Genomic DNA, 26,379 nt, shown 5'->3' on the forward strand with positions numbered 1-26,379 from the left:
AGAACTCTCTTTTGTATGTCTCAGAATCTGCACTGCAACATCACATCAGTACAGTCTTGACTCTGAGTAAGATCCTGTGCTGGAAATGCTGTTCCTGAGGATTTTGGAAACCTAGTATTTCTCAGGACAAGGATGTTTGTGTCCATCCTGCAGGTACTCTGCACTTACTCCAGCTTAGTCAAAAACCAAACTTCACTCATGGATTTCTGGCAAGATGGGAGCTTTACATAAAGCTTAATAATACGACACCAATTATCACAGGCTGAAATGTAAGGCTTGGGTTAGCTTTATATGATGTAGGAAATGTGTTGAGTTTACTTTAGCCTGAGGCTTTGGGACCACTAAACTGTGATACAAACTGAATTATTTAGAAGAGTTTTCATACAGCAGAAACCAAGTAATAGGAAATGCTGTGCCTGGCAGGGCATGCTGTAAAGCCTTTCTCAGAATGAGTTAAAAACTTTCACTGAGCAAACAGAGCAGGGTTTCCCAAACACGTGTAATAAAAGTATACTTATGCCACATATTTTACAGACATATGGTTCTGTAAATGTTAAAAAATAATCTTTGAATGCTGCTTGGTTTGGTTTTTTAAAATATAAATTTGCCATCTGCAGAAACAGGTGCTTTAAGTTTACCCTGAGACCAACTGTGCAAACCTAAAGGGAGAAATTCTAAACAATGGTTTATGGAAACCTCTAAAACTTCTAAATGTACTGTTTTAAACTTTCTGGTAGCAGACGAACGATCTGATTGTTCTGTATCAGTGGATGGTGAGGAATTCAACTTCTCTCATGATCTTAAAGGGGTTTTTTTACATTAAGCCCTATTGGAGCATAGAAACCTGTCTGTAGTGAATGCCGTGTTCCCAGTTGTGTGCCTTGGACAAGTGCCAGTTTTTGACAACCCTAATTTCATGGGAAGGAAGTATTTTTGGAGCTTTTGATTGTTGTTTTTTTTCTGTCCCTTTTTGTTCTTTTGAGAGCTATTACCAAGGAAGTTCTAGAAGTTATCCCAGCTTCCCATCTTATTATTAGTGATGGATTAAAGGAAATAATAGTGATAAAATTATCTAAGGTGTAAAATAAATGCAGTTTATTCAGCGGCTTCATAGTTTAATGTATAGATGTCCAAAATACTTTTATGTACATGTGTTTCATGCTTTAAAATACGTCAGACCTGCCATAGCCGTGGTGTCACACACAAGCTGCCAAACGGCTGGATTTTCTTCAGTTTTTGTGGTGCTAGCATCAAAAAAGCATAAAACTCATTTCAGTGGAACATGTCAGCTCAAGAGCCACGGGACACCTCTCTGGAGGGTTTATTAGCTCAGGTACAGCTTTCCTGCACACAGATGTGCTGTTTCCTCTCCTTGGTCTGGCACGGGGAAGCCATAGGTTAAACCCTCCCATGCTTAAGGGATATGTAAGGAACACCCTCTGCTCCTAGGAAAAAGCACACAGTTGGATCATCCACAGTAAATGTTTATAGCTGAGATAAAATGTTTTATTTTAAGCCATAAACCAGTTGCTAACTGCTTGGAAGAAAATGTTAGGAGGAAATGTTTCTTAATGCAGTGCTTTTCTGAAAAGTCTTTTGTGGAGTTCCTCAAGGTTCTGCATCATCAATGAATGGATTCAACACACATCAGAAATTACAAAAAATCTCTTCTGCAGAACAGAACTGTGATTTACAGTCCCATGCCCTCTTTATTATGAAAAATGGAGATGGGAGTACACAGGCTGCCATTTTAAATTTACAGACTGTGAACTTTTTATTTTGTGGAAGTAAATACTCAGCTGATCTCACATTGATTCTGGAGTACTGGTTGAAAGGAACCAGTTCTTTTGCTGTACTCCCTTTTTCTCCAGTGATCTGGTTCCTTTTTTAATTTAGTGAAGGAAAGCATGTCTCTGACATGCAAGCAAAGCTCAGCTTTTTTGTGCCAACAAGAATGCCAAGGCATTTTCTCAGTGTGCTCTGAGGAATATGACAATATTTGAATAATTTGAAAATGCCCAAAGTTCTCAAACTTCATTCTCAGCTATTGTTTTGCCCAATCTATTATGCATTGAAAGCCTTGATTGTGATTGATGAATTGCCTGTAGCAGTGGAGGGAAGATTCTCTGTTCTGTGTGTAACCCTGTATAAAATTAATCCTGTGTAAAACAATGCTGTCTTTACAGAGGTTGGAGAGAAAGCATTGCAGATTTTTTTTGGTGTAATTGCTGCATTAGACAGACAACATTCAGCAGAGAGCAGGTGCCTCCATTCTGCAGGGCTTAACAAGTGTCATGTCTTGTACAAAAAATCATAAACCCTGTGGTGGTTAGTGATGCTTAATGACAACTGTATTGCAGGTCACCCAGGCTTCAAGACTCAGTAGATTCTGCTGCTCCATGCCTGAATGGAGGTCACCCGGCTCAGCACATTAAACAAGAATGCCCCAGTGATTATAAGGTTCTGTCTGAGGCTTCCACTCATAGGAGGATTACAGAGGGGATGGAGCTGAGAGCCTCCGGTAGTCTGCATCCTGAGCTAGACCTAATGAATAATAGCTTTACAAATTCACTTTCATCCTACTTGTTTAATAATGAACACAGCTCCTCCCTGGGTCCTTTGTCACTTGGCACCCCTCAGCACTCGGCCAGGCTACAAACAAGCAACCTGAAGAAGAGATGCATCTCCGTGGTGCCGTCTTCAGCCGAAGGAATCGATATTACAGCGATCATCCGCACTTCGCAGACGTCACTGGTCACCTGTGTGAATGGACTGCGAGCTAACTCAGCTGGCATTTCCTCTCATCCTGTGGAGATCAGTCATCACAGTGCTCAAAAATCCTCTCAGCCCCAGTCTTGCTCTCAGCCTGGAAACCCTTGCAGTATTCCCTCCCCTCCAGCATGTCTTGTACCTCTTTCCACTGAGTGTGACAGAGGTGACTGTGAGCAGATACAAATGCAGCAAGTCGAGGAGAATGGCAGCCTCAGCCTTATGATGAACGGCACAAGCCATCCTCACCAGAACTCCTCGCACGGCTCCCAGAAGGTGAGTTTCTTAAAACAAGAACCAGCTGACGATTATTCCTCCACTGCTGATCTTTTTCGCCATCACCAGGGGCTGCCTCCCCCTTACCACCTCCACCAGCAGCTCAGCCAGACCCCGGGGACGTTGCCTCACCTCACCTCCATGTCTCCCAAGTCCCTGCAGCCCAGCGACGGCGATGAGCAGGACCTGAGCAGTGGCAGGCAGGTCTGCCAGTGGATTGACTGCAGTGCCACTTACGACCAACAAGACGAACTGGTCAGGCACATAGAAAAGACTCACATTGACCAGAGGAAAGGAGAGGACTTCACTTGCTTCTGGGCAGGCTGTGTCCGCCGCTATAAACCCTTCAATGCTCGTTACAAACTGCTGATTCATATGAGGGTTCACTCTGGAGAAAAACCAAACAAGTGCATGGTAAGTCTGGATTATATTTGTTTGAATAGAAACATAACTGCTCTGCTCTCTTTCTTGCTCTCTCTTCGGTCTTATTCCAATATAATTGTTGTGCTTTCCTGTAACTTAGTCTGTAGCAGGCTAAAGGGGAATTGGAGAAAACCTTAATCTAAAAGGAAATGATTGAGTAAGAAATACTGTAGTTCTTGGAAAAGGGATTCGGTTTCCTTATATGAGAGCTTAACTTTTAATACGGTGCTTTGTTTTTTTAATATTCATTAAACCACTAATAAAGTGATGATCAAAGCACGCAGCCGTCATTTAACGTAAAACAAAGTCACTGAGCCTCGGGTGACATTTTTAATCAAGAAACATAAAACACATCTAATGAAATTCTTTTCATTCCTTCAGCTGAACAATAACCCATAGAGTTGTGAGTGCAAAAGTTTCAAATGGTAGTTTAGACCAAAAAAAAAAAGAAACTTGTTAAAGGATTTTAAACAGTTAAAAGAATAAAAAGAATATATTTAATTACATTTTCAAAGGTTGTTAGGGGCTTTTTTAATTTGCAAAACAGAGCTTTAAAAATAAGTAAAGACCATTGTTCTCTTCTGATCAAGAAGATGTAAACAACAGCAGTGTTCCAAAAAGAGGATCTTGGGAATAACACCATCTCTGCATCTGCCCACCATGATGACAATATGGCCAAACTAAAATAAAAGTTAATGACTTCCATTAAGCTTTCCACATGTTTGAAACAACAATGATATAAGACCCTGACTGAAGCAGATGAAGCAAAACAAGTTTGACATAAGCTTCCAAATTGGGCCATGAAATGTGGAAAGTCTCGTTTGTAGCACCCACACGTGTGCACACACACACACAAATAAGTGCAGACAAAGGGAATGGTTGTGGCAACAGGTTGGGGTTCCTGATAGGCAGAATTTTCAGCTATATGTCTGTTTTATTCTTTGGATCAGAGCATGATGCAATGGAAAATGCTTGTAAGGATGTTAGATCATGACAAACTTTTCCGTGGCAAGCTGTAGCTTTCTATGGAGGAATAGGAAAGAATGTTGGTAGAAAAATCTTCCAGGCCTTCAATGGTTATGGAGGGAAAAAAGAAGAAAACAAGAGTATTCAAAATGTATTGTAGAGAAAAATTTTCTCTGTAAGTGACTGTCCTGATTATCTTTTTACTTCCATTGGATAAATGAAAAACATTATCTTAATGACTGTGCTGTTCAGTGGGTATTCCCTAAGATAATACTGGAAACAGTGCATATACTTAGAGAATACCATCAAATTGTCCAAGATAAAATGGAAACACTCTAAGAGCTATGTGTTTCTTTTTGCTTTGAAAGCAAGAGCTGAGTGGTTCTATTCCAGAAGTAGCTCAATGACATTTTCTAAATGTACAGATAAATTTAATGTCCCCTGAATAGATTTCTTTTGGTTATAAATTATTAAATGATAATGCAAGTTTGCTTATTTCCAAACAAAAGTGTAGGTAAGTAAATTGAAAGCATACTTAAAAGATGGAGCTCTGATTAGTTTCCTGTGGTGCTGAAAGATCAGTAGACTCCATGGATAAGGGAACTTATCTCTTTTTCTGAAAAATGTGTATTTAACAGGTATTGTATGGCAGATTTCTAATGTTACCTTCCCATTCCTACAGAAAACTTGGTAAACCAGAGAAGTTAACTGCTGTAATATCTTAGCAAATGCTAAAAATGTCCTACTTTCAATTCATTTCATCTGCACTAAAGTACCAGCTTTTGATAACACATCAAGGTTTTGTGAATAGGTTGGGAAAACCTTTGCATCTGATATTGCAGACAGCCTTTATGTCATATTTATATAGGCTTGGCATGTAAGTATATAAAAATCTCTTTTACTGGAGCAGATATCGTGGTTGTTCCCATACATGGAATGGCCCAATCAGGACTGGGAGCTGTACATTGCTCAGCTTGGAGTTAACTGTTCTATTCCCCCTGTCAGCAGAGGTATTGCGTGTTAAATGTTGCAGTCTGGAATTCTGCAGGGAGTGAAGTGAATCCAAGAGAATACACAGAAACCATGTCTTCTTTGCAAAGTTAGTTTTCTACCCTGAAAAGAGCTTGATGTAGCAGGGGCAGGATCCAAAGCTGCAGCACAGCTCCTTGAAGTTGTTAATATCGAGTGGGGATTATTTGCCCAGTGAATTCCATTCCACGTGAAACAGGGGTTGCTGTGCAGTGTTGCATTGTGCAGTGATGTCATGTCATTTTAAATGATGGCTTTTCTTTTGATGTGGTAATAATTGTGCTGTTATTCCTGCAAATTAAGCAGACAATTCATTCTCTGTCTGTAGAGGTCTGAGATTTTGTTTCGTTTTTGCTGCAGCTCTGTTAAAGTAACTTTGCGTCTCTTGGTATTTGTAGTGGAGATTTTCTTTCGCTGTTCACAATTACCCATTGTACTTTCTTTTTAAGCCCTTGATTTTGCTCTTGCCCGTGAGATTACTGCCTGACTATGTATTGAACTGCTCAGGAAAAGCTAACAGTGAGCAGCACCCTGCCCTCATACATAAAAGTACTTTTCCATGTAAAATTATTAATTTCTTATGACAGGCTTTGCTACTATGTACTGTAATAGACAAAGGAATTTTGGAATTCAGGCTACTTGAGAACAGGAAATAAATGAGACATTTTGATTGAAAAGTCAATGGTTCACTAAAACTGCAGTTAATCCTTTTATTATCTTTCCAACAGCAGTTTCCACAATACTTTCATGAGGTAAGCTTCCCTCAGTCCAACTGTAACACTCTCATCTTTGCAGCTGGTTTGAATTTAGTGAGCCTGCTTCTTTCTTTACTACAGACAACAGGCAAAACAGGATCTGGTGCAGAGCACTGCTGATGTTTCGGGTCCATATTCTGCTCACTGTGTTCCATTGCCAAGGCTGGTACTATGAGTATTCTGTTTTCATATTCCGTTAAATATTCTAATTAAGCGGTGCCTTCTCATCGTTGTGTCCCTCAGTTTGGTTTTTCCTTGGGCTCTGCAAGTAGTCTAAAGGAAACTACCTAATCTCTTTGCAATATCCTGTTATGTTTCATACTTAACTCATGTTATTTTAGTTTTATTAAATTTGGGGTTCATCTGCATTATAATCAAAAATATATCCAACAAAAATAATGATTCAATGCCTTTAAGACTTTAACTTCTGAAGATTAATTTCAAGCTTTTTTAGATTTGATGTCCCAGACAATTGGAATTTTGATTGTCTGAGACAGCAAAAATTAGCAAGCTTAAATGGTTTTTATTTAAAAAAAAAAAAGGAAGAGAAAAAGTTTCTCATAACTGCATCTTTTGCTGCCTTTCAGTTCTTCGAATACTTTGGTGAGTAGAAGCATGCTGATCTCTAGATATTGTATCCTCGGTTTAAGCCTCTGCTTGCAAATGTAAATACAGAGCTGCTCATTTAGTTGTCTAGAGTTGTTTGAATTGGACAAATCTGTAGTTGGCTTATTAGTTTACCCTCTTGTACTCTTGTGGCTTCATAACGAGTAGAAAATATGTTCCCATCACTGCATTCATGTGTGCTCTGGGGCCTCCCCAGACAGGATCAAGGTAAATGATTTATCTTTATGTAATTTCTACATGTGTAATTAGTGTTTATAGAAATTTGCTATCATAATGTATGTGATATCCATGAAAGGAGCTGGACAGGGATAATATTTATGGTTAATGTCTTTAGTTTTTGTGTTTCAAAGAAACAGATGCCTCCTCGGTGTGTTCTAGACCTGTTTCTCTGTGTTTGCCCAGAGAGTCAAGATTTTGAAGCAGAATCTTTTTTTCATGTATATATTCAACATACCCGGGTTGGGAGGAGTCTGAATGGAATGATTTGGGTGCTGTGTTGTGCACAGTGAAATTCAGCACCTGTGCTGTTTGTAGTCAGTCCTTTTGAATCCCTAAGGCTGAGACAGCACAGGTTCTGCATTAAACATGGGGAAATTGAGACAGAGAAGATAAGTGACTTGCCTAAGGGTATCTTTAGGCAATTCCAGCATTCCAATCACAAGGGCAGATCTTGTGTTCCAATCACCACTTCACACAAACTAACAATTTGCAATTTACCGATGAAACAGATTTTTGTACAGATTGCACAAAAGATTGCGCTCTGGCTGAATTTCCTGTTACTTTCTCACTGTGGCTCTGGCACAGGTGGTTTGCCATGATGTGAGTGTGTGAGAGCTTTCATCAGAGGGCTTGGCTGCATCCATAACACTTCATGGGCAGCGAGCTGGTTGTTGGGAATACAGGAGAATGCCCGTGGAGCAGATTAGTGTTATTGCTTCTGTTTCTGAGGAAACCAGTGTGGAATCTGTTCTCAGTGGATGGTGAGTCTGATGCCGTCTGCAGCCCATGGGGAGTGTGTGTCCAGCAATGCAGGGTAAAAAATGAGATCTCTGCAGGTCTGCAGCCACAGAGGGGTCTCAGGGACAGCCCTGCATCTGTGGGGAAAACGGGTCTGTGTGCAGCAGCTTATCCACTTGTGAGTTCCTTCACCTAAACGGTGACTCTCCATGCCTGACCCGAGGGAATGTTGTGGAAGTCTGGAAAGTGTTTTCAGCTTTTGGAGTGGAGGGTGTCATGCACTGATGCCAAAGCAGTGCTTTAAAAAAACAACAATAATGTTGGGCTCACTTTCTTTCCTTTGAAGTCAGTAGTAGGAAACATCCATTCTATCAAAGCTGCCTCACCAGAGATCTCTCTTTTTATTAGGTCTCTGATGGCATTTCCCGATACTGTCAAGGAACGTCAGCATTCAAAACACTCTGATTAGAGGAGTAGACAGCAATTCTGTGGTTTTGTGGAAACACAATGTTTGTTTGTTTACAAAGCCCACTGCAGATTCCAGGGCGGTACAAATGGGTTTAAGCGTGCCCCAGCACTGGAGGGCAGGCTGACAACAGGCTTTAGGCTTGGCTCTCTCTCAGCTTCATGCCCAGCCAGCTGGTGAATTTGAGCTCGTGTCTGCCCACAGGAAAGCTGCACACTAACAGATCTTGCAGAGCAAATGCAGCAGGAATCACTGGGCCCAGATTCCCTTGTGAATGGGATTGTCCCGTGTTCCAGTGCAGCGGGACAGAACTGCAGATGAGTACAGTGCAATGGCCCCGCACTACCCTTGGGGGCTTGAGCTGGGCTGCAGAGGGAGGATCTGCCAGGGTTTTCCTGAAGGATTATCAGCCTCCCAGTTTGGTCCTGGATTGTTGGGCTTCAGCACATTCTATGACATGCATCTGCTTTATCATGCTGATAGAAAAATGATACAGGATGCTGGACCTGATGGAATTGTGCTCTGATCAAGCCAGGCTGGCTGCCTTTTTTGTTACTTTCAAGCAGTGTGATACAGGTTAGGTCTGGCTGACATACTTCCAGGGTTTTTTTTTTATAAATCTAAACAAATTAAAATTAAGTAAATTCCGAGTGTTGCTGCCAGAATCCAGAATGGTTTTCAAGTTCACTTGTGTGCCTTAAAAATGTTATACAGGACACTAAAGAGATCAGAGAAATAGAATAGGGTAGCTAGAAAATTGAAATTGAAAATTCATGAAAATTCTGTGGAGGAGGCTTTCAAATACATACCTTCTTTATTCTACAAGAATGTTTAATTCCACAAGGTTTAATTTCATCTGACCTGATAAATTATGTAATTTGGGACCTGTTTAAAACATACTAATCCTGAAGATTTCCTGACACATTTGTGCAGCTCTGGTGACTGTGTGTAGGTATTGCTGTTCAGTGTGTTAAATAAGAAACAAAGTGGGGTATTAACAGTAACATCACCACAACATGGTGGGCACTCTCCCTGTGAAACTCCCTGCCATAGGATATAGTAATTAATTGCCACTCTTACGGTTCTCACAGTGTTGGATAATTTCCACTAACAATACTTGGTATCTGCTGAAGGTAAGGTGATAGGCAGCTAGTGGTTTAGGGAACAGATAGCCCTGTGACAAAAGCGTGGATATTCATTTCCATCCTCCATGGTAGAAATGTTACTGGGTATTCCACCAGTTTTTTCAAACCAGCAGTAGCATCACAGGAGAGCTTCAAGAAAAAAAAGTCATTAGTGAATCTGGGTCACCTTCACTTTGGAAAACAAGTGATGGAGGACAGGGGAGCAGGACTGGAGGTTTGTTACTCCTGACATTTTATAGACATTGTGCTATTTTGGAAATATTTCAGTATTTTAACCCATTGTTTTTTACTTTTTTTTCTGTTTCAGAATGAATAAGGTTTAAACAAAGACACTTTGTTGTTGTTGTTGTTTAAGAGCTTTTCCCATTTAATTTATTGAGTGTTTTTATTTTGTTGGTAGAGTCCCCCAAACAATTATATTTCAGCTCATCCTGGACTGATTTATCTTCTCTTCATTCTTCAATGTTCTGATTTGGCTACTGAAACACATATTTTTCACCACAATTCCAACTGTGACCTGATTTGAATACAAGGAGAATGATCCAGTTTCCTGCAAAGCTGCAGATATTTGTCAGAATCCTAAACACTGAGCTCTTATTGAAGGAGAACATCGTAAAGGAAGGGAAGAGTTTTGTATTAAGGGTGGTTCTCCAGAGGGACTGTGCTGCTGGCACCCTTGTGGCACACAGGAGGGGTAGTTGTACCAGAATTCCTCCACGCCAAACAGAGTCATTCATGTTCTTTGTCAAATAATATAGGCTGAAGTATGCCCAGCTTTGAAAAGTGAAATTTATTAGTTGTGACCTGCCATGTCTGGCTGCCAGACAAACTCCTAGGCATGTCTCCCAGGTTTTTTTTGGAAGATTTCTTCTAGGCTCCTTTCCCTTCCCTTTGCCCAGTTTGCTTACAAAAATGACATTTCGATACCATGTTTTTATCTTTATCCTCTTGTCTCACAAGACTTCAGCAAGTAGTGATTCTTTCTCATATTAAGACACTCAGAATTATTTCCAGCTCTGCTGTGGCCTGGCCCTGGACAAAATTCTGCATGTAGATTTATTCAAACCCCCATCTCAACACAGACCTATAAACCTCTCATGAGGCATCACCTTTTGAAGATATCTTGCAAACAGCCTCCTAACTCCCAATTCATTCCAGCTGCACCACAGGATCACTTTCTTTGCCATGCAGATCAATGTATTTTATCAAATAATCACATCTGAAGAGCAAAAAGGGAGAAAGGCTTTCCAGCCTCTAAGGCCTGCATTTGCAATTCCTTCAGGATTTCTGTAGCTCATCATTTCCCATGCAGCAAAAGTGTGATAAGGTTTCTTTCTCACTGTCACCCCTGGCTTGGAGGGAATCATCCATGGATTTCACTGTTTCAATCTGCTCAGTAGTGAAGGTGAGTGATACAGCCTCAACTAGTCAGACACGCTCTCCACTCCACTAATAAGTTTTACAGAGCAGGAGATAAAATTGTGAAATACCTGTTTCCTGTAGGAATATCTTGATACATCTCAAGAGTACTTGAAAGATGTGTCCAGCAGTTGTGTGCTAAAACCATTATTCTGCAGGATCCAGCATCATTTTGGGAGTGTGAGTTGCCTCCAGAAGATCTGGGAAAGCAGGATGCTTTCAGTGATTTGAATTGTGTCTATGAGCAATGAGAGAGGAATTTTCTTTTGACCCCCTGAAATTTAATTTATAAAAAACAACTTGCATCCAAATATTATTAATCCTGTCATTTAGTGGACAACTTGGCTGCTTGGTGGAGAACTTGTAAGTTCTAAAATTTTAAACAAAGTGTTTGCGCTTGTGTTCTTGAGGTTAAGTGCTTGGCTTTATTTTATTCCTTTGTATATGTTCTGTGGGGATTATTAAAAGCAGTAGGAATTGTTCAGAACTCTCAGTGACTTAGCCTCTCTGAACAGTGATTAACCTCAAGAAGGAAAAATAGTTTGTATCACCTGGCAGAAGGCTTGGTCAAATTAAAAAGCCATAAAATTAAATATTGTTTAAAACCCATGCCAATGATATACTTAATAATACTTCTTATTAGGCCAATACATTTTAATACTCTGTATTAGTGAAACCTATGTCATTTAATAAAAATGTTAATCTGCATTTGTAGGCAGCAGAGAGGCTGTATAGTGTAGTCTCAGGGGAGAAAGAGGAATTTAGTGCACATTAAAAACTTTATACAGTCATTTATGCAGTTTTATCTTGGTTCTCACTGTGATTCATTTGTTTCTTACTTTGGGGCAAACCAGCAGCAGTTGGCCTTTAATATCAGATGAGAAATGAAAAGCCATCATTGCACAGTGCAGGGTCACATTCTGAAACCTTCACTGGCTCGTTTGGCAAGTAGTCCAGTGGGCCTGGTAAAAAAACAACATTCTGCTTGAGCTAAATATATCAAATGTGACCTACTGGCACCTGACAGCTCACTCTGAGGTATTTCCAAAAGCAGGTCTGGTTTGGGGTAGGTTTGTTTTGGAGGTGCCCCTGCTCTGCACCTCTGAAGTTGAGGTCCTCTTCCTCTCAGAACAGGAACAGAGTTACTGAGATTTCATGAACACTTTGGCATATTGTCACCTTAGATCTCTTTTTCTTTACAAGTACAATGAAATAAATTTATTTGGAGTACAGTGAGGATGAATAATCACAGTGAGGTACTGAGGCCAATGACTTAATGTGCCCATAATGCTATTTTGCATCTCAAATTATTCCTTCTGCTGAGAATTTCAAGGCTCTTTCAAGTTTTTGCCTGCCAGTGGCATTTCCTGTGTGGTGAAAACTCTTGTTTTCTGGATATAGCTGAATTGAGTCAAATTATTCTGCTCCTTTCTCTCCCTATTTAAACTGGTGTCATTGTAAATAACGCATTAAGTGCCTTGTAGAAAAGGCAAGGAAAAGATATCCTCCTTCCCAAAGTATTTTCTATTTACTGTATTTTGTAGAGTTAGTGTAAGACTGCACCTTTGCTGACCAAAAGTCCCTTCTACTTCAGAACATTATTCTCATGAGTAGAGGTGTGAGAGTAATTTTATTCAGCTGTACTGTGGCTTTCAAAGAAAATGTCACCATTTTAGAGAATTCAGTGCCCTGTGTTCTGTCTTATGGACACCTGTATTTTCTGTATTTGGCTAAGTCAGGAGTGGCTGCATTTCAAATAGCTGTGCATTTAATCACAGACATTTGTCAGTGCCTGAGTTTTCTATTTACATCCCTGGCTGATTGTGGAGTCAAGGAACAATAGGAGTTTTATTTCAAAGTCTGCTGTAGCTGTCTGTATCAGTGTCTTCCGTCCATCTCCTTCTTTTATTGTTGTGTACAGATAACATATGTGTGAAGAGATCCTCTGCTCAGGTACAGTGGAGCTGCAGTGTTAAATAATTGATCTTGATCTGTCTTTTGAAACTGCATCCAAGGCATTTAAAAGTGGGAAATGGAAAAAGCATGTTCTCATAATCCAGCTCAGTAAAGTTTGCACAACTGCTCTTTGTTTCATCATGCCTACAATAAATCTTTCATTTTTGCCAATTGAGAATGCCTACTAAATCTGCAAATGATTACTTCCCTGAATTGTGTTGGGATTCTTGCAATACATTTTTCTTACATGGGTAATGATAAAATAAGAGTCCATCAAAAAATATTTTATTGCCTGGCAGAGAGCCTTTTATGAAATGGTTTTGATTCAAGGAGATTCTTCCAAGTGTTTCGGAACCGTTGCTTACAACTTCCCTTTAACCCTTGCGTGGAGGGCTGCCAGGCCCTGGGAATGCCAGAACAGGGTCAGTCAATCAGCAGCTGGTGGAATGCAGGACCTGGGATCGGTTTAACCTGCAGCCCTGGGCCCGGGAGCGCCAGCGCCGCCTCCACGTACTTGTAAAGGGGATTGTGTTACCTCCAGATTAGAAAGCTGACGAATGTCAGACCGGTGGGAACCTTGTAAAACTAATCTGCTGTGTCCATGTTGATATGATTGCACCCTGCCTCAGCGAGAGGGTGAGGAGGATGGAGTATTACAGAAAGGAAAACACGAGGCAGAGCTGGTGGGGCTGTCTGGGTCACTGAGCCCAGCACCACTTCACTTTACAATAATCCTTCAGTACACCCAGAGGCACAGAGCCCCCTCTCTGTCTGTGCCTTCGGGAAAGGTGTATTGTCAACACTGCGGCTTGTAAGTCAGGACCTTTCAGTCCTGTGGAACAAATCTTGCCCTTTTCCCCCTTGATTTCAAATTGGGTACAACTACATTTGTCTGCCTTTGCTCAGAAATCGGCCAGCTGTAGAAATTACCCTGCTTTCCTTACAAAGAGACACAGTCTCAACCCGCTTCCCCGTGGACCTTGAGCAAACCCTCTCTACATAAAACAAGGCCCAGGGGGATGCTCCTGGAATGGCACAAGTCACGATGCCTGAAAACACATTCAAATACTGCAGGGAGAAGGGATCTGGCAAGAGATAGATACCTTGTGGTACTTGCTTGCACTCACAAAACAGCAGTGGACCTGACTCAGTGTGGGGTGCTCTCAACAAAACCACATCTGTGGCTTGACGTGTTGCCCACTTGTCTCCATGTAATAAACTGTGCCCTCAGAAAAGACATGAGAGATAGAAAAAAAGCAGATTGTGTGAAAATGTTTTTAAGTATCACAATTACTCGTGGGGCTTTATTGTCCTGCATATCCTCAGATGTAATGATTTTTTTAATTGCATGGTTGTGGTGATCTCAGAGTTCACTGTTTACAGTACTTTAGTCCAAGTGAACATTTTTAGGTCATGCTTTGTCTTCAAGGCCAAGGAGTGAAAAGCTGACAACACCCAGGAACCAGACATGCATCAGATGCACAGAGCACACCAGTTTAGTCAGAGTAAGTCTTCTAGCCACGTGGTAAATAGCATGTCTTACACTTGAGATTGGCAAACCTCCTCCTGTATACACCTTGCTTCTGAGCTGAAGTAACAAAGTTACCTCAGTTATCACTGACCATTTCTGTTCAGATTTTGAAAGGAGGCAATCAGGTTTACTTCTATGTGTGAAGAGACTCTGAATTTGGAGGGAGAGGTATTGGAGGTACACAGTGAACATGACAGGAAAGGCTGGGTGAGGGATTCTGCATCAGTCCTCCTCACAGATGGATATTGAAAAGCAGCAAATTGAGGACTTTTTAAAGCAAAGTTAAATGGATCCAAATGGAAGGAACGTGGAGCTTGGATCTTCTCAGGGGACTGTGATAGCCTCAGCCTTCCTCAGTACCTCTCAGGCAACTTGTAGCCAGGCCACTAGAATGACAGCAGTTTGAAACATGAATATTTGTAGCTGCATTACTTCATTTCTAGTGCTGTAAAAATACCATTCGCATAATGGGGTAATGGCCTGCAAGTTCTCATGATTTCAACTGTTTTGGAATTACAGGAGTTCTGTTCCTTTATGGCAAACATCCATTTCTCATTTTAACATCTTTGGCGCTTGCCTAAAGGATGGGAAATTAAAAAATGATTAAGGAGACAGAGAGACAGTCTTTTAAGGAAAGATGAAAGGAATTAAACTGAGGCTGGGGTGGGGAGAAAAGAAGAGGGAGGGATTGTTTAGGAAAGAATAGAAAACAAGTAGGAATGATCAGGCAAAATCAGGCAAAAGCAAAGCAGAATTTCATTTTTCACTAAAGGTTTCCCAAAAAGGAGGTCTATTTTAGAGTGGAATAATTTCATAGTGGAAATAGAAGATGCCCAACTGTATGAGTAACATAAGCTAGACTGTCTTAAAAATTCTGAAAATAAGTTGTAGGGAATAATTTTGAATGCAAAATTACTTCACATTTCTGCCACTCTCTGAGCACAGACTATTACATTTCTGGGTGTAAGAGGGGGAAGTACATTAGCAGGCACAGGGATACAGTTTAAGCCTTCAGATGTCTACATGTATAATTTGTCTGAATGTATAATTTATGTATTTTTGTCCTGCTGATGTTGCTGTGAGGTGGCTGAGGATGGTCCCCATGCAGAGCACTGGGTGCTCAGCATCCCCAGAGCTGGGTCCCCACTGTCCCCAGGCCAGGCTCTCAGACCATTTCACTAACAGGTGCTTGCATTTCGCTGTGGCAGGTGTGAAATGGGGGTGACTGGCTAGAGAGTCCATTTGCCAAGAAAGATACCTTTTGTTTCGCTTAGCCTTTACCAGGCCTGATCTTTATAGAACAAAAAGTTTCTCCTCACCATGAGGGGAAGCTTCACTATTGATTCCAGTGAATGCTAACACACCTCATGGAGCTTTGTGCCAGAAACCATTGTGCCATGACACATGGATGCTTTATTCCTGCTGTGAAACAGGGCAGAGAGAGACTGCTGAGCACACCTGCAGCTTCACCTGCAGCTTCCTGCAGGTCCAACACTCAGAATTCAGGCAGTGAAATTCAAGTGTTGGGTCCAGCTTGTTTGGTGTGCAGTGGTGGCAGCCCCAGAGCCCCAGGAATGGGTCTGTGTTTGGCTGTGGGCATGTGGGAGCTGCACAGGTACAGGAGCACAGGCAGACGATGGTGAACAAAACCTGAGGAGAGGGAAAGAAACCTGATCCTTTGTAGACATCTCTGCTAAATCTCTACCTGGGCCTATGTCTGCCAATTTTTTGCTCTTTCTTTGTGCCAGCCATTTTGAATGAGTTGTTGCCTTTAGCAGCTTAAAGCACTGCCATGGAGAATTTATGTGATGGTTATAGGGCGACAAGAGGGTGCAAACTTAGAAGTTCAGATTGCATATTTCAGCTTGTCAGATACAGCTTCTGATACGTGTCAATTGTTTTATGAAAATCAGGGTTGAAACACATATCTGAATGGCAACAGAAATAAATGGGTATTGTAGTCATACCAGATACTTTCAATTTTGATTGTTTATAGCAACGCTGACAGAAACTAACACTATACACAAAACTGGTTTTGAAACTGCCCTTTTTTCAGAGTTAATGACCCACAGGCTAATGGAAATTTGCCAGTTTTTACCAGCTGGGATCTGATTTTGCTGGGAAATAAAAGTGCAAGGCAAAGAAACCATTTGGATTTCTGAAAGTCTGTGATGGTTCTCTTCTCTTCTTATAAAACCTTTGGTTTTTTTTGTATGTTGTGCTTATAATTGACCTGTGTTTAGCAGAAATGCTGGCTTTTTCCAAGGACAGCATACCCTGATTGCCCAAGAATTCCTTCTGACAACTGCTTTTAGATCCACTGCTGTGCAAACCCAAACCCAGCCCAGCCACTGTGACAGGAGTTGTATTAAATCATGGCTTTGAGGATCCACTGTCACAGCTCAGCTGCTCTGGCTCCATCCAGTAGAGGGTAGTCATTTTATACATTTTATAATCTGCTCCTGCATTTATTGCACTCAGCGCTTTCCCAGGTATTACCTGGGGACTTCTCACACGATGGGCACGGCTGGTTTGGTTCCCATAATTAACCCAGGGAAGGCAGACTCTGTACCTGAGCTCATTTCTTTGTAAAGTCAACAAAAGAGGGAGAGTAAGCCATTTGTACTAATTATATATAAAAAATAATCCCTAAGGGAAAGACTGTATAAGGTGCATTATATTCAGGCAAGTATGGGATCATTAGTGTCATTTATGATAATTTGATTTACCCCCATAGCTTCCAAACAATACATGGCTCGTAGCCTCATGAATTGGTGTGAGTTAAGAATTGCATGGCAGCCCTGCATGTTTCGAAGGAAAGCTCTTAGGTCTTACTATGATGAAGGTTCTTTTGTTGTAAAGTTTTCTTTGCTAAGATAGATGTTACTTCAGTTCACACTAAACAAATTGACTCTGGAGCTTTCAGTCTCGGTTTGCCAGAGACAAATTATGAAAGCATCTAATTGTAGCCTAAACAAAACCATATTTTCCTTAAAAACATGGCAATGTGTCATTCTAAATCTGTGGTGCTTTGCCCAGGAACCCATTTCAAGCAAAAAAAACCCAACCAAAAACCTTGGGTAAAATAGCCACCTTAGACAAAACATCTTAGACTGTCAAACCTGTATATTAAATTGAGTGCTTTTGATTGCAGTGCTGCACTGAAAATGTTTGATTGTTTCAACTCTGTCTCTCCATGCAGTCAAAGACACTTGTGTATACTTAAGAAAATGGTAAATATAGAATGCTGGCAAATGTAGCTTAAAAGAAGTTATGAGTAAACAACAATATCTAGACTGTCTAATTTCTAGGATTTATTGCAGCCAATTTTCACTTAGATTAGGAGGGATGAAGAACAGTGACCTTTTAAATCCTGATTCCAAGTTCTTCACAGCATTTTCCAGTTTATAGTGGCTTTATTAATGACCTGTGTCTGGTTCTGATAAATGTTGAGAACTGTTTCATAATGTTATTGTAGAAATTATAGATGCATCATTTTGGCCATCAAGTCGTTGTGCATATGTGCAGGGAAGAGAGGTTGATGGGAAGGGCTGAGAGCAAAGGGGCTGATCCTTCTGCTAAAAATGTAGAAATATTTGCTGATGAGAAGTCAGCTCTGCTGTTGGTTGTGCTGCCAGAGTGGCCATTGAACCTTCAGGTGGAATTGTTGAGGTTTTCTCAGCTGCACTTGGCTTTGTCCTGCCCACTCAGGAGCATCCAGTGAGGGAGAGACATCTCTGCTTCCCCACGGTGTCCCCGCCTGTGGTCTCCAAGCAGAGCAGGGTCTCCATCCTTTGTGCACCTGCATGGAGCCTTCCCAGCTGCAAACTTCAGGCCTCTGCCAATTCCTAAAGGCAAATTTCAGCTGTGCTGAAAGCAGGGGCAAAATTCCCATTGACCGCAAACAAGCAGGAGCTCAGCCAGGGCTGGAATGACACGAGCTCAGTAATCAATCCCCCGTTCCCAAGATTCTGAGTGGTTCTGCTGCAGGGGGGGATGAGTCCCCCTGCCTGGGCTGTGTTTTCCACAGCTCCTGTGAAGGGCACCTCTGAACGCTGCTCCCCCCACCTCTGGAAACAGGGTGATTCAGTCTGGTGATTCAGTTTGGGAGGCTTTGAAGGTTTTAGCTCAGGTTTGGGGAAAAAATGCAGCATGAATCACCCAGGAACTTTGTTTTCTCAGTGAATTCTGTGGTAATTGCACGATAGAGCAATGTTTAAGGCAAAACAGTGTAAGACATTGGAGCCTTTTGTTACAGTCAGTCATATCCCACTGAAAGCCAAGTGTTCCACAAATTCAGCAGACAACACATGCCTGGTGGTGATTTGGGAATTGAGAAGTGACAAGAGGAGAGGGCATGTCTTATCTGAATGTATCAATGTGCAGTGCTAAAAGGAAAAGAAAAGGAGCAGCTCCTTTATCCTTTCTTCCTTTGTAAATCCAGCCCTATTTGTTTCATGATGGATGCTGAATTCTACATTTATCACATGGTGATTGTTTTAATTTTATGTCTTGAGGTAGCCAGAAAATAAAAAATTAGAATAAGAATTAGTGGGAAAAGGATGGTTCATTATCTATTGGCACAGTGTGTTGGTTAATTCAGGAATTACTAAAACTGACAGCTGATAATGGTGCTAGGGCCCATGTTTTAGTTGTATCCCATCAGTGTCTTCTGGGTGATATCACCTTAAGCCTGCAAGGAGCCCCATGCAATGGGAAAGTGAGCATCCATGGGGGCTGGAGCATCCATGGGGGCTGTCTGACCCCACTGATGGTGTGGGGAGACCTGGGCAACCACCGAGGTCAGCAGAGAGGTCTAATACTCTTTTTTCACCCAGCTTTTGTAATAGTCACTCTCTGAAGGGAGCTGGTGGAGAACAGGAAAGGAGCTGTGAAGAGCATTTAAATTTACAGAAGCCTGAAGAGCTGGAAGTGCCAGAGGTGGGGTAGACAGGGCTGGTGTTTGGCACAGGAGATGAGGTGATCATGTCTGGGTTCAGGACACGGGCTCTGTTTGCTCCTCAGGAAGGCAGAAGGTGGCTGTGTGGGAGTCCTGCGGCTCAGCCACAGGCCCTGCCTGTGTTTTGTCTGGGTATTTCTGATCTTCTTGTCTCCTTGGCTGGCACTTCGGGTTTGAGCAGCAGTGTCCTGTGCAGTATTTGTTTTGGAGTTTGGCTTCCTGTGTTTGTTCTGGGTCTATTAATTAATAATAATGGAGTGTAAAATCCTAGCTCTTTTTTTTGAGTTATCAAAACAAATGGGGTCTTTGTGACCAGTTTTAGTCTTTTGTGGCTATATAGATCTCATGTTATTTAAATGTTTGCTCATCAAGCTACCTTTTTGCTGTCTTTGAAGAATTAAGTTCAGTGACAAAGGAGAGAGTTTCTCCTTTACTTCCAGAATTACTCATTGCATGTTTGGAAAGACAAATACAAGGAGAACACAGATGAAATGTGAGGAACACGTATACAAGCTAACCGTCTCACAAAGGGGAAATAAGAAAATCAGAGGTTACATCATATTATTGTAAGAATACATTATTTTGTTTTCAAAACTGTTATTTAACAGTGGTATGAATCCTTTAGTCATTTAATGTTGGAACTTCCAAAATAGCTTGTGGTTGTTCCATCGTTCTTCTCACACAATTCCCAAAGACACAAATTTTAGAGGCAGTGATTAATCTTTCTGTATAAATGGCCTGATACAGCATTTATGGGTGTCAAGAGAAAGCTCTTCGTGTACTTCAACAGACTTTGGAGCAGGATGGTGATTTTTAAAAAACAGATGTAAGCAACAAATTAGAATTAAGTTAGAGAAATATCTTCAAGTTCTGTAGTTTTAAGAAACTGCTGTATTCTGTTGCAAGACTGCCTAGAAACCTTAAAATATATGTACAAATACAGAAACACATGGCTTGGAATTCGCTGTGATCCTTCCTACCTTTGATCTTTCGCTTTACTTACCATCAATTGTGTGCATATGTGTGGATGTGAGAGTAAACAACATAATCCTAATTGTCTGAAAATATACATATGCTTCTATAATGCCATAAATGAGCAGAGTGGTGGTATGTAAATTTCCTATGGTATATGTGGCCAATATAAATAAATTCTTGTCACGGTAGTGGGGTTTATCTATATATTTTCCTTATAAACTAGCAGGTAATAATTTAATTCAAAAACTCCTTCCAAAAATGCAATTAATGTCTTTTGTTATAGTTTCCCTGGGTTTAATAATCCCCTCTTCCAGATTTATATTGGTTTCTGGAAAGTAATGCTTATTAGAGTGTTTTTCCAAATTGGCCACAATAATCCACTGAAATCTGCCAGCTGAATCATTGCTATGCTTGTGAAATTGCCAGGATCGCCTGACAGTTATTACTGGGGTGGAAGGGGAGGGGGAAAGGGAATGAAAGTTTCATAATATGTCACTGTTATTGATACCTTGGCCGTGGCTCTTGGATTTGGATTGATATGTTTACTGAATTCTATATGAAAGATGGAATGCCTGGTGCTGGATTGGCAGCGCTGCTATAAGGGAGAGAAAATTTAGTAATTTATTCAGACAACTGTATTTTATTCTGGGCATATTTTAAAGCATAAACATCTATGTGCATGTATGCCTATGTGGTAAACATATACACACACATACGTGTGTGTGTGCAAACTCCCTCCACCCCTTCCCCTTGTTTTTGAGAAAGGAAGGGGATGTGTATTCCCTGAATCTGGGTCATGCTTCACGTGCCAAATCCCACCACTTGTGCAAAACACACAACCAAGTCAGCATTAAATCATTCACCTGCAGCCACATCTTCATGTGCTCATTCTCCTCTGTACACTGCATGGGATGTTGGAGGCAGGGATGAGTCTCCATATCTCCACTTGATGTTGTTTCCTCCCATACTTCCAAAATAATTGAAAGGGGATGATTTTTGCAGTGTCTGAATTAATTGTCCTTGAGAACTCCTGCACAACTGGACCCTAACCCTTGTTTGGAGAGGGATTCCATGACACTGGAATGCTGGATCCTGCTGCCTAGATGAAAAGGTACATAAAAGAATAGCAGGGCTGTGCCAGAGGGACAAAGACAAAATGCCTCTCCCATTACGAGCCTTGGCACCGCTGCCGGGACAGACCCATGTAGGGATGACTGCTGCAGGCTCTGGGTGTCTGGGATAAATACTGTGTCCAACAGCCATCCCTGGTGAGACTGCTTGGGGCAGTGCCCACCCCCATGCATGGGATTTATGTTCTGCTGGTGTAAATGAGATTTTGTTAAAATCATCCATCTGAATCACGGGGAGATGTGAGATGGAGTAGCTGCCCGGGCAGCTGGGCAGTGCTGCATGGACATACCTGGACACACTTACAGGGAATAACTGGTGTGCTCTGGGGGTGCAGGGCTGTTATTGCCCTGCTCAGGTCAAAAGTCTTCCTGACACAGGGGATAAAAGCCATTCTGGCTTTTTCTCTTTGTGCTGTTCAGCTACAGCAGCTTGATTATGGAAATTTTGCCTTTTTTTTTTTTTTTTTTTTTTTTTTTTTTTTTTGTAGTTTATGGGCTGAGATAGTGGCTGCCCAGTTCAGTGTAGCCAGAAAAATAACACTCTCAAACGTTCTTTCATTCCCCAGTATGTGGCTAAAGATGATTTCCATCTCAGCAGACATTCATGTGCAAAATGATGCTTTAGAGCAGTATCCCTCCCCTAAGCTTTCCTTGTGATGTTTCCCTTAAACACCAGCCAGTGCAAGAGGCACTTTGTCTTGGAAGTGGCTGTCTGATCCCTTCTATCCCCTGGCGTTGCATTTGGGGTCAGCTGCAGTGCTGCACGCTTTGGGGCAGCAGCCACATGGACCTGCTTCCCCCTACATTCGTTGTGATCTGTCTGAGAAAGCTGAAGGGACAGGCAGCTTGTGAAGAGCCAGCAGTGCCACTCACATTTGAATACCAAACACTAAGTTAGCACAAGCCAACTGGGCTGCAGAACTAGTCATCTTCAGTTTTTACAGCCTTATAACTTTTAAGACAATTTTTATGACTCTGATTGGAACAAAGATGATTTTTTAATGTCTGTTTATGCCATTTCAAACTTGAACATAAATCTCATTTTCTAAGGGGATTTTGTGGTTTTCTTGGCTTTATGATTTTTTTTATCCCTCTTTTATGCATTCTGCTAAATTAAACCAAAATAAACTCAGGGGAAAAAGTGATTCTTTAAAACAAATATATTATTTTATCCCTTCTTTGGACAGGAATTTTCATCAGGAGACAAGGATAGAACATTCTATTCAGCCTTTCCTGCTGATTTACACTGCCATCATTGCAAGAGCCATAATGATGTCCAATAACCAGTAACAGGAGCTGTGAGGAGAAGCTTTGTAATACAACACTGCTCCCCTTTTTCTCCAGCAGCTTTGTTGGTGGTCTAGAAATAATTCCAAAATGTGTTAGATAGTTCTCAGAGAGAACCATGCAGCTTCTTTTGGTTTAGGAGAATCCAGGTCTGGAGTTGGCATGGTGTGGGCTCCTGCTGTGGCTCTGAGGTGCAGTGGCTTACTGTAAAACCTGCAGGCAAAGGAACAGTAGGTGGCATTTTTCCTACAAAGCAGACCATGGATTCTGGTGGGGTGGCTTATAGAGAATGCTTCTAAGCATGCCCTGGGATTCTGCCTCCAGTGTTAGGGATAACATTAAAGATTAGAGAGTGTCTGCAGAGCAGTGTGTGCCTGCAAGCCTGATGGATTGCTACAAGAAACGAAAGGTATTTGATAAACCCAGCAGTGGTTTATGGTATGTATTGATGCCAGTAGTTCTGTCTGACATGTATTAGTACTTCTAGGAGGTCACAAGTGCTACCCAGCTGCATATCTGATACTCAAGTATGATTTTGTTGCTGCAGGGTGGTAAGAATCACTTATCACTTGAAATTGAACTTGATGGTGTCTTTCAAAAGGTCCATTGGAGCTTTGCTGTGATAGCAGAGCCAGTGACACCAAAGAATGAGCCTGTGCCAGCATGTACCACAGAGCAGCAGGTGAGACATGACTGCCTTTTCCTGTGTTTATACACAGAAAATGACTGTGGTAACCCTGTGGGATCTGCTAGCAAGTACTGACTTGTTAATGTTTCCCAGTGTAAGTGGTTGATATTTTATCGGCATTACCAAAGCTGCATTTTAAAATTTTGTTTAATCCTGTCATTTTCAGCTGTTCATTATTATGATAATATGCTGTTTATGGAGGTTGTTTCCATGTGGGTAGCTGCAGTTGTGTGTTGGATGAGGGAAACTTGGCTGTTTTGCCTCTATAAATGTGTATATAGTACTTGGTTTGGGGTTTTGGGGTTTTTTTTCAGAGTAAGATTTCTCCCACTGCAAAAAGGGACATTGGCCTATAGGCTTGATGACAAGTGAACTGCACTTGTTAAATATTTAGATGAACAAATGATATCAGCAAAAAAAAATCCTCTTATATGGAAAATTTAGGCAAAAATATTTATGCCAAAAAAGTCCTTTGTCACTGACTCCCTATTCTAAGTACCATAGCAAGGTCTCTGTGGCTGCTGTGGTGCAAGTGGGATCAGAATGCAGCCTTTGTGCTGGTACCCTTTGATTGACTAGACAATGCAAAAGACACATGCATCAAGTTGGTTTAGCAACTAATATTTGACAATTTTAAAAAGTTTTCTTCTAGGCTGAGTTTTATGTAAAGCTGTTTACATTAAAGTGACATCCAATTAAAGTGTATCATGTAACCCACATCACAGTTCAGCACACATTTTCTGTTTTAACTGACATATGGCCCCGTTTATGAAAATAAAAATCATCATGTTTTGATGATATGTTCACATAATTTATGTGGAAAAGCAGAAGGAAAGAAGCAGGGAGAGGAGAGGGAATGCTTTTGCTGTGTAAAGCCATTATTTTCTGTGATTCATTAAATGTCTTTTTAACCCATGTGCACGGGCAAATCTCTCCTCCCCCAATTCCTGCCCAGGCCCCTTCCCTGCAGTGTCCACTGGACAAAGGGAGATAATTTCTGCTATGGGCAGAGACAGCAGACAGAAACACTTTGTACAATATCATCCCATCCCACAGACGTTTTTTACACGAAGGGATTCTGTAGTATTCTCTGGAGGAGATACATTAGTTAACCTGAAAAGAGATCTATGGACAGCAGAGCTAATACAGCCCATTTTCCATGGGTTGTCTTAAGGCTGAGAGGATTCTCTGATATCTAGGAAGAGATAGTCATCTACTGATGTCTTTCCTTCAGCCTCCCCCCTACTTAGCTGCCAACTTCTGTAAAAACAAGTAGGAACTTAATATCTTTGCAACCAGAAATACTCAGTCATTTTGCCTGGAATTTTCTTTGTGTATAGAGAGGTCTGTCTCTCTTGCACACCTAAGTGTTTCAGGAAAGCCAGGTTGCTTTCATTAAGGTAACCTATTGATAAGATAAATGATTCTTTCTGTAAAGTGGCCATGAATCAGAGGCATGTCAGCACAAACTGAGGTATCTCAAGCCATTTACAGCCAGGGCTGGCAGTTTGGTATTCCTGTCAGCATCCTGAGTCTTGCTAACACTGACCCTGCAAAAGAGAGTAGGGTTTTAGGCTGTTTTAAATCTACTTCAGGCAGGACCGTGGCAAAACATTATTTAAAAATATATCTTTGCATTTTCCCCTTTTAACAACTGTGTGTATAACCCCTCAGGCTTTACATTTTTTATGTAGCAGCACATCAGTGGAAGAAAAGTCCTGCCAGCCACCAAGATCCCCATCTGTAGTCACCCAGTCATTGTGCACTGGAACCCAAGTAATTCCTGGCTTTCCCACGAATATTGAGGGATAGATTACTTTAAAATGCAAGCAACATAACTACAGTGAATCTTTTGTCAACCCCTTGTTTTGGGACCAAGAAATGGGGATTATTGTTTAAATGGTAACTATTGTTGCACTCCAGAGGGCAGGACATGGTGGTGGTCGTTGGATTGCATAAATCAGTTTGCCATCTCCTTGCCCAGGTAAAGTGGATTGTACACCTGGAGCCTGGTTATTTGCAGTATGAGACTGGCAAATGAAACCTTTAGACTGTGCAGTTTTGATCAGTAGATGTTTGGCCACTGTCACAGAAAGCCATTGAGTCATGTCCTCTGTGAGTGCACCCTTAAATGCTACTACAAAAAGCACCAAAGAGACATCACCCAGACATTATATAGACTTTCCCATTTACTGATAGATAGACTTGATAGACTGTGAAGCCTCACCAATATTTCTCATTCGATGGAGCAGGAACAGAATCTTGTCAGCTGTAAAGTATTGTACTATAATCACTCTGCATATCCTGCTCACTAATGGCTCTTTAGAATCATCATTTTTGATATAAGTTAATGCAGAAAGGAAAAAAACCCATTTTCTCATTTGCACCTAACAATGCAAAAAACCCCTAATAAATATTGCCATCCAAAGTCCAGTGGGATCTAAACTTCTGATGATAACATTAAATCCTTAAAAATTTAAGAGTTCCAATTGAATATGGCAACCTCTGGCAAAACCTTCTCTTTCTAATGAAGTCTGTGTGTTGTGTTTAGTTGACTGGTGATCCTAATCAGGGTACTGAGATCTGTGCATTCACTCTGGTTTTGATCACTATTACCAAGATTAAATAGGTGTAGAGCTAAGATGTTGCAGTGTAATAACCTGGGCGTTGAGGAGGAGGGAGGAGAGAGTGAGGGATTATTTATTGGTTGGATAAGTGGCTTAGCAGTTATTGAATGTAACAGGGACTTATTTTCCTGAAGTCAATGGCCATTTAAACAACAAGGCTTATGGTTGTAGGAAGTTTCTCAATTTAGAAACAGTATCATGAGTGAAGAAGGGCAAAATCAGGCCCTGTGACCCTGAAGTTGTTTTGCTTCTAGATTTCTAAAAAAATGGTTGAGTAGGATTGCAGACTCCTGGATAGCAAATGTATGTCCACTAGTAATCAGCTTTTTGTAATGGTGTTTTATGGCAGTCTTGCAGAATTAACCTCAACACTCCACAGACCACGGATGGAAA

The 26,379-nt window shown here is 41.2% G+C and overlaps 1 protein-coding gene across 6 annotated transcripts in view; it reads left to right on the forward strand.

Annotated features, from left to right (window-relative positions):
• The window catches only part of GLIS1 (GLIS family zinc finger 1), a 177,986-nt gene that overhangs the window by 84,925 nt on the left and 66,682 nt on the right, over positions 1 to 26,379 (forward strand). For all 6 annotated transcript variants that reach the window (XM_063407056.1, XM_063407057.1, XM_063407059.1 and 3 more), the window contains one exon: positions 2,361 to 3,459. In XM_063407056.1, the coding sequence (XP_063263126.1) occupies positions 2,361 to 3,459 (1,099 nt within the window). The remainder of the gene's footprint in view (positions 1 to 2,360; positions 3,460 to 26,379) is intronic.

Source organism: Prinia subflava, chromosome 10 (assembly GCF_021018805.1).
Source record: "Prinia subflava isolate CZ2003 ecotype Zambia chromosome 10, Cam_Psub_1.2, whole genome shotgun sequence".
In the NCBI taxonomy this organism is placed as follows: domain Eukaryota; kingdom Metazoa; phylum Chordata; class Aves; order Passeriformes; family Cisticolidae; genus Prinia; species Prinia subflava.